This window comes from Adiantum capillus-veneris, chromosome 22 (assembly GCF_014529385.1).
Source record: "Adiantum capillus-veneris isolate H3 chromosome 22, ASM1452938v2, whole genome shotgun sequence".
Lineage (NCBI taxonomy): Eukaryota > Viridiplantae > Streptophyta > Polypodiopsida > Polypodiales > Pteridaceae > Adiantum > Adiantum capillus-veneris.
In genome coordinates, this window is record NC_140952.1 from 85,266,591 (window position 1) to 85,280,310 (window position 13,720).

At 44.7% G+C, this 13,720-nt stretch overlaps 1 protein-coding gene across 3 annotated transcripts in view; it reads left to right on the plus strand.

Moving 5' to 3' along the window:
* LOC147429713 (protein TIC 22, chloroplastic-like) overlaps positions 1-11,533 on the plus strand; it is a 99,477-nt gene extending 87,944 nt beyond the window's left edge. For 2 of the 3 annotated variants that reach the window (XM_086495960.1, XM_086495959.1), the window contains exons 7-8: positions 10,860-10,895; positions 10,963-11,533. In XM_086495960.1, the coding sequence (XP_086352086.1) occupies positions 10,860-10,895; positions 10,963-11,064 (138 nt within the window). In that variant the 3' untranslated portion in view covers positions 11,065-11,533. Of the gene's footprint in view, positions 1-82; positions 171-10,859; positions 10,896-10,962 lie in introns of all 3 variants that reach the window. The other variant, XR_015185898.1, reaches the window with a different exon arrangement.
* The last annotated feature ends 2,187 nt before the right edge of the window (positions 11,534-13,720 follow it).

Below are 13,720 nucleotides of genomic sequence, written 5' to 3' on the forward strand. Positions count from 1 at the left end.
AAACAAGAAGTCATATGAGCTGCTATATTCTGTCATCACTTAATTGTACAGTAATTAATCTTTTTGGTTTGTTGTGGACAAGGATAACCACTCGTTTGGGTCTGTCGACCCTATAGCTATAGCACACATCCAAGCCTAACAAAATGTTTTACTTGGTTGTATGGATGCAGGTGAGGACCTGCCTTCCTTGATGCTAGGATCTGTTACTGTACAAATTTTTTTGAAAAAGCAGTTGACCTTCCTTTACTAAATTCAATCAAGTTTTCATTCTCTCTATACTGGAATTGTGTATAGTTCTTTTGTGTTATTCGTAGTAGTAGTAAAACGGCCACACACAGGATGTGAGAGTTACCTGCAGACAACTCTCAGAAATTGGGGAGACAAGCACATGGTACTCACAGGCGACACAGTGGTTTGAGCTACATGGGATAGACATGGAGAGACTACCCCCCTTTCGGTATGATCTAGATTCCCCATTCATCTGGCTCACACATAGTGAGCGCAACAAAGTACTCAGATAGGACTTGTGGCAGCTCTACATCAGAGAAACTTGGGCCACACCTAGACAACCTCTTTCCATGAAGATGCTGTACAATAGAGAGCAGGTCCTACCATACAAGCAGACGGGTTCATCCAGCAGCTACGGTACATGGACATCTACATGCTACATAGCTCACGAGTGGCGATTGGCCAGCTCAGAGTCTCATCACATAGGCTTGAGATAGAGACAGGTAAGGCTACACACTTCCCACGAGAGAAGAGGACATGCATACTATGCTTAGAGGAGATAGAGAGTGAGGAGCACCATGTATGCAGATGCACAACATTTGAGGGGATCAGGAACGGATACGATCCTTCCTTCTCAGGAGAGCCAACGCTAAGAGAGAAACTTTGAGCAAATGTTGTCGCTTTCTGAGAAAGCGGTTGCTTTTCGGGAAAGCAGATGCTTTCCCGCAACGAAGTCTACGCCTGCATTGCATCCGTGCTTGAGGTTGCATCGAGGGACGCCTGAGGAGTGTTGTGTAAGCATTGTTTTCAACTTATAAGTTTTTACTGAGTTTTTAGCTACTAGATGCACAAAGACACAAAGCGTGCCTTCTACAGACACCTACCAGTGGAGCCGCGATCGGGGGGATACAGTCACAACTCACAAATTTCTTCACCACCACACTACCTGCCCCACCACGAGGGGTGGCTCTTTAGTAGGCAGAGGAGGTGAGAGCGAGATGGAGACCCAGAGCTCGAGGATATAGGGCCCAGAGACGTCACCACCGGGAGATCCATACTCGGCACTATCAGGCCATAGAGGTGGCGCAAGAGAGAGCGATAACAAATCTTGTAGCCATACTCAAAGGGCTTCTTATCCCTGAACCTCCCATGCACCCCATACCACAACCATATTATGGCACTGGATGGAGCTAGATAGATTGATGCATCTCATGATTGTACTTCCTTGACCATATAGATCTTACACCTTTTTCACCCTTAAGAGATAGAGCTCCACATCCCCCAATACCTTGTATTGGACACCTATGAATCACTACCCCTTAGCAGTTTCCTATCAGTAGCACTGTTACATTACCTTTAACCTTTTGCCAATACGTAGATGATACCCTATTATGTACATTGTTTTGTCTCAGAGGTCGATTTCGGCCAATAATAGACATAAAATCTCTAGATGGGGGTGCTCATAGTGTTGATTTGGGGGATTATGGCTCTATACAGATCAGTGATGGGACATGTACGCACCCCGGAGGGGATATCTGATTTAGTTCACTCCACTATTGGGGTGAAACAGGGTTGCCCATTATCTCCTACTCTATTTGGTATGCATGTTGTTGAGGTGTCTGATTACATTGACAAAGAGGGTGATAGAGGTGCCCAGCTGGCAGGGATGTGGATCCCATTGTTGTTATATGCTGATGATATTGTGTTGATCTCTAACTCACCAGAGGGTAACCAGCGACAGTTGGATGCATTACATAGTTTTGCAGAGGATAGTGGATTGTCTGTAAACCTTTGTAAAACCAAGGTTATGGTGTTTAACACCACACCAATGGATGAGGAGATCAGCACCGACTTTCACATATGGTCAGAAGATTGTACAGTATACAGATGCATACACTTACCTTGGGGTTGTCTTCACTAGGCCGAGGTTTTCTTTGGGGAGAGCAGCAGAGACTAGATTGACTAGAGCTTATGTGGCCTTGGGAGGCTTGGAGAGGATGTGTTCGGAGGTTCAGTTCCAGGAACCTCGGACAAAGTTATGGCTCTTTGATACTTTACTAGCCTCATCTATGTTGTATGCGGTGCAGATATGGGGACCTTCTGTAGGCCAAGATGGTTGGAGACGTATGGAGAGGCCCTTGGTATCTATGATCTCTCGACTGATCAGAGCCAAGGCCTCCGTACCCCATGCTATCATTCGAGAAGAGCTAGCTGCCCCTCCTATGGAGATTGAGGCGCTTACTAGATCAGTCTCCTTTGTGCACAGCTTGTGGATACTACTAGAGACAGATATGCTAGATTGGCCCTTGAGTCTTCCAGACAGTTAGCTCTTCAGGGGGACACTTCATGCTGGTATGCACGGATGACATCATGGTTTCAGATGCATGGCTTCACCATGGACAGGCTGCCCCCTTTCCAGTACTCTCTTCAAACACCCTCGATATCTCTTACACGGGTGGAGATTACTAGACTCATTCGTCAGGACCTGATCCAGTTGGATACCAGGAAGACATGGATAGAGCCGCCACAAGAGTTGGGCACGAAGATGGCTTTCTATAGATAGCATCTTCTCCACCTCACAGGAGATGGGTTTGTGATTCGACCCAGCTACATGGATACACATATGTCTGATGGTTTGGGGTGTGCCATTGGTCAGACACGCACATACTCACATCAGCTGGAGATTGAGACTGGTCGATTCAGAGGGATACCATCAGACAACAGGATATGCCGCTTACGCCAGCTAGAGCCAGAGACAGAGCTACATTACATATGTCATTGCACAGTGTAATATGAGGTTCGGGGCCGTTTCCACTGCTTATTTAGAGAGGGTTTCGGTCCTTTCTCTAGGGTCATGAGTTATGAGGACCAGAGATGTCTTGGGCTATATCTACTTGAGTTACACAGGTATAGAGACACTTTACTGGGGAGAGCTAGAGAGAGACAATGCCTGAGACAAATTACAGACTTCTTTTCACTAGATATGGGACAGCTAGAGGAACAGCCATCACTGCAGAGCTCAGCCCACACTCATTCGACCACTACCGGCACTCTCATCGACCGAGCACTGGAGCTACGGAGATCCAGACGGCCACGATTGAGGAGAGGGGCTACACAGCATTGATGAAGACTACAGCAGAGGATTCGAGCCATACTCTCTGGACATCGAGAGTGCAAATGAGGATGGATTCTAGTAGTAGTATTTTTGTTCTAGTCTTTTTGTACCCAGACATGGGTATCAGATTACAAGTTTGTAACAGTTTGGTTTCATAGATCATTTTGGCCTTTTGAAGACGTTAATATAACATTTCATTTGATTTTCATCTCTCTCTCTCTCTCTCTCTCTCTCTCTCTCTCTCTCTCTCTCTCTCTCTCTCTCTCTCAGCAGCCGTTGCAGACGTAGGTGACGCATCCACAGAAGGTGCACATCAATCATCGGGAGGGTAACCAATCCAACAAGATAGGTTGCCCGTCACCTATTAGGGTTTGTGCTCAGCAGGAGAAGCCCTCCACATGTAGTAGAGTTCAAAAAAATAGGTCTCCGTCACTTGTTAGGGTTCTTGTGATGTTAAATTCGTGACTTGAAAGAGTTCAAATGGCAATTTTCTTTAGCCCGCATGTGTGGTAGGCTTGTGTTATAGCATCTCAAGTGAGTAGCCCAATGTGATCCCATATGTATTTTGGCTTTAGGTATGTATTTTACTTATTTGTCAAAGTCTTGGGTAGGGCAATTTGTTGAGGGGGGTACTTAAAGGCCCCCAAGCTAGTATATAAGCAACACCTAGCCCCCATTGTATAATCACTACTTCATTGCCCAGTTGGTTGGCTCAACAATCTCTCATGGGTATTACCACACATAGACAGTCACGATTTATCTTTCGCCGCCTAGTGCAACGAAAGAAGAGGGCTCATATATCTCAGTTAGAGCCGGATTTGCAGATCAGCTATTTATGAGTCAAGACTCGGGCGAGGCATAGAGGCTATTTCAGGAGCATTTACCAACACCACCCATCACCTCCAGAGAGACATGGGGGGAATATGCCACATCTCTCTACACAGCATCAGGACAATCACCTTTGCTGGACCCACCAGAGACATACCTAGAGACATGTACTTTCTTTACTGCTGAGAAGGTAAGGAAAGCCATTGACAAGATGAAGACAGGGAGAGCACCTTATCATGATGGTCTGGTAGCAGAGCATTTCATCCATGTGAGAGATATGGCATACGAGCATCAGGGCAGGCAGGATTCAGGAGAGGTTTCTCTACTCTTGACTAGATTTTGACACTCAGAGCTATTATTGAGGAGGGTAGACACCATGGCAAGAGGATCTATCGTAGCTTTGTAGATTTCCGCAAAGCTTTTGACACAGTGCCGAGAGCCAGACTTATACGTAGACTACAGGACATGGGTGTGCCCACAGAGCTGATTTGGGGTATCTTGGCTTTATATAGGACAGTGGTGGGCCGAGTATGCACTACTGAGGGCATGTCTCATGGTCCACTCCACTATTGGGGTGAAGCAGGGATGCCCCCTATCTCCGACTCTTTTTGGATGTATGTCGATGAGTTTTCAGACTATGTAGAGCGAGAGGGAGTCATAGGTGCTCAGCTAGCAGGGACATGGATTCCGCTGTTGTTATATGCTGATGATATTGTGCTGATTTCAGATTCTCCAGAAGGGATGCAGTGTCATTTGGATGCATTACAGGTGTTTGCCCAGGATAGTGGAATGTCAGTGAACCTTGGTAAGACCAAGGTATTGGTGTTTAACACCACGACACAGTGGGTTAGGAGGTCAGCTCCCACTTTTACGTACGGTCGAGAGGCTATGGAGTATATAGATGCATATACCTATCTTGGGGTGGTCTTCAGTGCCCCAATATTCTCCTTGAGGAGAGCAGCAGAGACGAGATTGACCAAAGCTTACACAACATTAGGAAGATTGGAGAGAATGTGTTTGCAGCGAACAAAGTTCTGGCTTTTTGACACTCTAGTGGCTTCAGCTATGCTTTATGGAGTTTAGATATGGGGACCCTCGATGGATCACCATGGTAGATTTGGTAGCACTGATGGATATGTATGGAGAGGCCTCTAGTCTCTATGATTTCTCGGATGATTCGGGCTAATGCTTGAGTGCCACATGACATTATTCGAGCCGAGCTAGCTGCTCCGCCCCTCGTGGTGGAGGCACTTAACCAATCCGTATCTTTAATGCACAGTTTATGGGACCTCCCTAGAGACACATATGCTCAGTTGGCCCTTGAATCCTCCAGACAGTTAGCGCTGGAAGGTGATACAACATGTTGGTATGGGCAGATGACATCATGGTTCCAGTTACATGGGTTCAGCATGGACAGATTGCCCCCGCTCCAATACTCCTTGGATGCACCCTCCCTATCTATCACCCTCTATCATCTATGTCCTAGGGCTCTTGAGCTTTGGATGCTTCCCATTCCACATGTGATTTGAAGCCCATGATCCATCATCCATGTGACCTAAAGGCTAAATTCTAATGACATTGGATGGCATTGCAATTTGCCACTTCTCTCATGCTCTCCGTCTCTCATGCTCTGGCCTCTTCCTATTTAAGCAATGCCTCTCCATCTTATTCTCCAATACTTACAAGGTCTCAATGCTCTCAATGCTCCCATGTTTTAGCTCTCAAGTGACAAGCTCTAGAGACTAGACTCTTGCCTCTCCATCTTCTCTCCCGTGGGTCTCTCCCTCTCAAGCTCTCATAAGTCATGTCTCCATCTCTCTTCCCCTCCCCCCCCCCCCCCCCCCCAAAAAAAAAAAAACCCTCTCTCTCGCTCTCTCTCTCTCTCTCTCTCTCTCTCTCTCTCTCTAATCTATTGATACTAGTAGCTACATAGTACATACTACATAATGCCTCCTCGAAACATCTTGATTCTCTACTTATCTTTTTGGTTTATGTAATGCTCATTCTCTTGAGTCTTGACCCTTTACATTGTAGTATTGTAAATTGTAATTTGTACAAATGTCAAGTTTGTTTAAGTGGAAAGTTTAACCTTAGACTTAAGAATTATTTGTTTTTTTATTTTGAATGTACGTAACGTCGTTGTAGATCTTAACTTTTTTTAGTTCGTTTAGTACTGCACATCATTGTACGTGTACAAAACGTATGGGACCATACGAGACCACTATGGCTTGCTTGTGCACAGTCGACCTCAAGCTTCCAGTGCTCATGAGCTGCTACTGCACAGAGATCCCAATTCTCCGCACGTTTGATTCGGGGTAGTTCACGCGAGGCAAAGATAGCACTCACCGAGGCAACTGCAGTACGTGCAAAGAAACTTGGCACACTAAGGGTGCTTGAGGATGGACCAACCAATCAATGTCGAGGATGACAACATTTATGAAAACCCGTTAAAATCGAAAGCGACATTTAGGCGGAGGTTTCGAGAGAGCACACTATTGCTAGGTTCTGTGAGAGTAGAGAAACTTTCTTGAGTCAAAGATGACTTAATGTATGAGAAGGTACAGTCGAGGATTAAGGCGCGAAGGATTAAGGCGGAGCTGAGCCTCTTGAGGGGTGACATTGAAAAAGAGATGTATGGAAATGCAGAAATTTACAAAAAAGCCATGTATGCAAGTATGAGGAAAGAATTGGACAAAGAGATGTTTAATAAGCGCGAGGAGATGTACACATCATTGAAGGCCGAAATGTAGACGATTATGAGGGCAAAGGTGAATGTAGTAATGGAATGTATGATGCAAAAAAGATTACAGGATGCACTTGCGATGTTTGAATCCTGGAAAGAAAAAATTGAAGAACGCATGAATGAAAGAATGCATTGATCAAAGCATGTAAGGGAGACCTTGCAGCTTGCAAAAATACCCCCGCAAAGGAGGCAAAAAATCAACCCTCAATGATCAAGGAGCTTGAAAGCATTAAGGAGCAGGTGAAAACTCAGGAAGAGCAAAAGGCACGAAACTCTTCATGGACGGAGCACCTATTCAAAACACAAGAGAAGGCTGATAAAGCTGAAAAGTGGATCGAGGACGCAAAGGAAGGAAAAGGTAAGATGCCTGAAGCCACACCGACATTGACTATCATCAATATGAGAATTGAGGAGGAGAAAAAGAGAAAGACTAGAGCCCTTCGTGTGCGTGTTACAGGTCTCAAAGACACTGGAAAAGTAGAAGAAGAAGTGCAAGAGCTCTTGAATCGCATGGGTATTTTTGAACCCACACACAGGTGCTTGGGAGGATCTTGGCTCTATACAAGTGAGTAGTGGGGCATGTACCACTCCAGAGGGGATTTCTAATTTGGTTCACTCCACTATTGGGTGAAACAGGGTTGCCCGCTATCTCCTATACTATTTGGCATGTATGTGGTTGAGGTTGCTGACTACATTGAGAGGGATGGTGATAGAGGAGCACAGTTGGCAGGGATATGGATCCCACTATTGTTATATGCTGATGATATTGTGTTAATTTCCGACTCCCCGGAAGGGATGTAGCCTCATTTAGATGGTTTTGTGCTCATTTTCCCATGATAGTGGATTGTCTGTTAACGTGGGGAAAACCAAGGTTATGGTATTTAACACCACACCACAGTGGGCAGGAGGTCAGCACCCACATTTACATATGGCTTAGGAGACGGTGGAGTATACAGATGCATACACCTATCTTGGGGTAGCCTTCAGGCTTCAGTGGACCGGTGTTTTGATTGAGGAGAGCAGCAGAGACTAGATTGACGGATGATTCGGGCTAAGGCCTCAATGCCGCATGAGATTATTCGAGCTGAGCTAGCTGCCCCCCCTTTCGTAATTGAGGCCCTTACTAGATCAGTTTCCTTCATGCATAATTTGGGACCTCCCTAGAGACAGATATGCTTGGCTAGCCCTTGAGTCATCCCGACAGCTAGCGCTACCAGGGGACACAGCATGCTGGTATGGGCAGATGACACCTTGGTTTCAGTCACATGGCTTCAACATGGATAGACTGCCTCCATTCCAATACTCCTTGGATGGACTCTCCCTTTCTCTCACACAGACAGAGATCACTAGATTTATACGTGAGGATTTGATTCAACTAGATACCAGAAGCACATGGATACAACCGGTACAAGAGTTGGGCACGAAGATGGATTTCTATAGAGCATCTTCTCCAACAAACAGAGGATGGATATGTGATCAGACCGGCCTATATGGACACTCATTTATCCAATGGGATACGATGTGCTATTGGTCCGATACGCACATCATCGCACCAGCTAGAGATTGAGATTGGTAGATTTAGGAGAGTACCAGCAGAAGCCAAGATATGCTAGTTGTGTCATATAGAGCCAGAGATACATTTACATCACATTTGTCATTGTCTGGTACTATGAGATACGAGGCCACTTTCATTGTCTATTTAGAGAGGGCTTTGGACCGTTGGCTAGAGTCATGAGATAACATAATCAGATAGACACATGGAGAGTCTCTTGAGGAGACCAGGCAATGGGAGACATTCACAGAGGGAGATCACTGACTTCTTTGGAGCAAGGACTCAGCAGCTAGACGAGCATGCTTCACAGCAGACTTTAGAGCCCACTTATACCAGAGGTATATTAGCGGGGATAGAGCCACTGAGCTCGGGAGAGCTAGACGCCCATGTCTACGGGGGCGATCACGACATCGACCCCCTTTTGGCCTTTATACCGTGAGCTCCCTCTTTCAATTCTTGCATATGGGATTAAAGCCCTGCCATGTGGTGGCCCAGAGACCAAGAACCCCTTGGGGGTAAAAAACTCCACCAAATACTCAAACAAAAAAAAACCTTTTTTCCTTAATCGGAGGCTCCATTAGAGAATCAGGACTATTCTAGCACGACATGGGAGATGCCCAGTACGACTATTTACAGAGGCGGACATTGATGAAGCTCTTCAGCGACCGATGCAATACTTTCTCGGACAACGCCCGATGCCGGGCATCCTCGGTCATGGATGATGTTGATGATGATTTCAGTATGACGATTTTAGTCTTTTAGTTTAGTCTTTCACTTCATTTTATTTTTGTTCCCAGACATTGGATTAGATCCACAAGGATTGTATCAATTTGGTCTCATAGGTCATTTGGGCCTTTTGAAGACGTTTAATATAACATTTCATTTCATCTCTCTCTCTCTCTCTCTCTCTCTCTCTCTCTAGATTTGTCAGGTTGAGGCCCTGACCAGATTTGTCTCCTTCATACACCGCATTTGGGAACTTCCCAGAAACAGATATGCCCGCCTTGCACTCGAGTCCTCTCGACAGTTAGCCATGCATGGAGATATAGCATGCTGGTATGGGGAGATGCATCATGGTTCCAGGCGCATGGGTTCAGCATAGACACACTGCCCCCCTTCCAGTACTCACTGGATGCACCCTCTCTGACTCTCACACAGTCCGAGATCACCAGGCTCATCCGCCGGACCTGACTCAGGTAGACATCAGGAGGACATGGATACAACCAGCACAGGAGCTGGGCACGAAGATGGCTTTCTACAGAGAGCATCTTCTCCAGCTTACGAAGGACGGTTTTGTGACGAGACCTAGATACATGGACACCCACTTGTCTCATGGGATACGGTGTGCTATTGGCCAGATACACACATCTTCACACCAGCTGCGGATTGAGATTGGGAGATACAGCAGAGTACCAGCAGAGGCCAGGACATGCCTCCTATGTGACCTGGGCCTGAGACAGAGTTGCACTACACATGCCACTGCCCCGTCTACTACGAGATACGCGGCCGCTTCCACTGCTTGTTCAGAGAGGGCTTTGGACCACTCTCCAGAGTCATGCGGTACGAGGATCAGAGATGCTTGGGTCTGTTTTTGCTCGAGCTGTGCAGACACAGAGAGAGCGTGATGAGAGGAGAGGCCAGCCAGTCTCAGAGATGGATCACAGACTTCTTTAGAGCAGACACTGGACACCCGGAGAAGCTACTACCACAGGAGAGCTCGCCGCGTCACACAGGAGGCACACTGATTGACCGAGCGACCGAGCTAGGGAGATCCAGACTCCCACGACTGCGGAGGACTACACAGCATCGACGGAGGTTGCATCAGAGGATTCGGATCACTTTGGCCCAACGTGCATGACGCCCGGTCAGGCTATTGACCATGGAGGAGATTGATGAGATCCGCCAGCGACCGATGTTGGATCTTTTGTGATCTGTGATTTAGCTATCCCACCTGGCTGGATCTTTTGTGATCTGTGATTTAGCTATCCCACCTGTCTGCTTAGATCACACCTAGCTGTTTCAGATTCCATAGCATTTTATTCTGTCATTTTATTTTGTCATTGTCATTTTTGTTACTTTGACTTTGTATTAGATCCACCACATTGTAACTCTTTGGTCTCATAGGTCATTCTGGCCTTCTGAAGACGTTAATATAACATTTCATTTCATTTCTCTCTCTCTCTCTCTCTCTCTCTCTCTCTCTCTCTCTCTCTCTCTCTCTCTCTCTCTCTCTCTCTCTCTCTCTCTCTCTCTCTCTCTCTCGTAGTTAGATAAACGCATACATATCTATACATATGTGGAGGTAGACTATGTACACTTTTCTTTTTAGGGTCTTTGTGCAAGTGATGGCTGGCCCTTCTTTCAAGAACTGAGATTCTATTGTAATCTTGTAGGTTGGCAGTTTGGAGCATGTATTGAAGCAAATGGAGGTTCGTATTTTTTTCTTATTGGTCATTAACATGCTTGCTAGAAAATGATTATTTGTGATTTAAACAGGCTTCTATCAATGAGCAAGAATGGGGAGACATTGTGTTTATCCCACCGGGAATGAAAGCTCTTAGCCAGTTGGACAATGTGAACAAGACCACTATTGGATGAAACATATTCTTTCCTGCTAGTGATGAAGGGGTGTGGAAGCGTTTCGAGTTTACTTCCGAGCAGCATTCCAAAAGTTGATCCCTTGTCCCACGAGGGTGATACAAAGGATCACCCTCGGTGGCCACACCCATTTTACCGCACTTTGTGCACACACAAGGACTTATGTTAACACACCCAGCCTTCGACGACCTCTTTGAATCCTTCAACTGCTCAATTTTAACTGATCTGTCTGGTCCAAGTAGCTTCAGAGCAACTTGTCAAAGGGTGCTTTTGGTAGAATAGCTTTACTTGTAATGGTTCTTTTATATACCATTCACCATTCAGACAATCCCAGATATATAATCGTCCATCAGGTGCGCATTCATGTAAAGATTCTTGGATAACATGGTAGGGCTTCCTATCAATTTGATTGCTAGAAAAGATACTGTCCCACAGCGGCCATTTTTTCGTTGAAATGAGATTTTTCTTCTTACTGCTGTAAGACGCGTGCCTGCTGTGAATATGTGAGGGCAGGAATGTATTGGCTTCCTTCACATCGAGCGCATTCATTTAGCATCTGGCATATTTGTAGCACGAGAATTTTTTTTGAATCACATACTTCCCAATTTTTCAATTTGTTTATATCATTAAAATTGCTGAATGAAGCTGCTTGCGCAATTGCCTACTTTGAACAGGGCCCAAACCTCATCTTCACGACGTTGTTGTTGTCGTTGTGTGTGTCACAGAATTTACAAAAAAAAAAAAGTGTGACACACAAATACACACACACAGACAGAGAAGAAGAAGAGTATTTTATGGTCGTAGGAAACTATCCCAAAAGACCTTAAAGATCTATCCAACGAGGAGAGTTGAACTCAAGACCTGTTATTTAAGAAGGAAATGACATAACCAATCATGCCAAAATTAACCAGATGTTTGCTCAAGAGCCTTTACTACCTTCTCATGCATTCCATTTACCAAAAGAATTAGAAAACATGATCTAAATGAAGTACTTAGAGATATGGAAGAAGATGCACGTTGCCTCTAGCTCAAGGGCTTTTGCTGAGTGATTCATATTCCATGCACTTTTATGTAGTTACCCTACTGCAACCTAAGAAACAACAAAAATTCAGAAACAAAAGCAAAAAAATACTTTGAATTCTTGAGAGATTATAAGCCTAATTTCTCATAAAGCTTTTGATGAAGCGCTATACGACCTAAAATCATAAAAACACACAACTACGATGTGATCTTTGGAGAGTATCCCAAAATTTCTAGCTTCCACAAGAGCTTGGATTCACACATCCATGTTTCAAACGCTAATATTAAAAGTAGATGCGGAGAACAAAATCTATGGCAAGCAGGAAAAAGAGAAGATGAAGAAGTAAAAAATAGAGCACCACCATAGCCACACGGTTAAGGACAAGACTTGTCTCAAAAAAAGAGGCAACCACAGCAACTACGGTCACAACAAAGGCAACAGAAAGCAACAAAGAAGAGGAGGAGGAGGAAACTCCCCTAGAAAGAAAAACTGGAGAAAAAGGAAAAGCTAAGTGGATGAGGAGGAGCTCAAGAAAAGGCCATGTCTCGTCGTACCAGTAGAAGAGTCTACTCAAAAGGCGGCAAGGGTAGTAGCCGCAAGGGCTCAAAGGCAATTTTGAAATGAAATGGAAATCCTCACCCAAGAGATTCAAGTTTCGAACCAAGAATCCCATGCATCATTTGTATGATGATCTTATGGATGGATTGGAATATCTTTATCAAAGAGAGGAGTGTCAAAGAGAACATGCAAAGTCACAAGAAGAAGAGTCAACACCACCAAGAGAGGAACCGCCTGAACATAAAACAATCCAGAGTGAAGTCTAGAGGGTCTTAACAATCGAAACATACTCTCTCTCTCTCTCTCTCTCTCTCTCTAGTTTAGGTCAATATATCCGTTGAAGCCCAAGCTTTCTTGAACTCAGTGTACCTTCTTGCCACCCCTAAGGTTATCCCACCACATACAAATCTAGTCACCTATGAGATTTAAAGCAACTATACTCCCAACAATTAGCTAATGGTCGGCTTGACAATCTTAGAGCATCTCAAAATAGGCTTCAAAAGTGGGCTTACATTTAATCATTTGATGGTTGAGGTTAAGGTACTTGGAAGTTGTGGGTGAGGTACCAGCAAAGGCCTGCCCACACAAGAGTAAAGAACTGCTCTCAAAACAAAGAGGAGTCCACAAATCGATTCATCTCGCAAACTCGTACTTAAACTCCATGTCTCCACATGTCAAGACGTGATGTAGGGCCCAATCATTAACATCTATTGTCCACATTGCGTATGCCACATACTTCAATTTAAATCTTTGGCATGTTAAAGGCCTTAGCAGCCAAAGGATGAAGGTCGTTCAATTTTCATTGTTAGACAAGTGTCCCTAAGGGAACCTTAAAATTCTTGTGAATAGAAAGAAATCATAGCCTTTTAAATGCTATTCTCCAAAGGTGCATTCACTTTTTTAGCATGCTTTAAAAAGGTTTTAGAGAACAAAGGATTAAATGACATATTCATAGGAGTTTAATCCCATGATGTGAGATATTGATAAAGGGTTCTTTCATTTAAAGACAAAAAAAATTATTTCACTTTATTGTTTTATGATCATTAAATCTATCTTTTCTTATAAGAGAGCATTTTT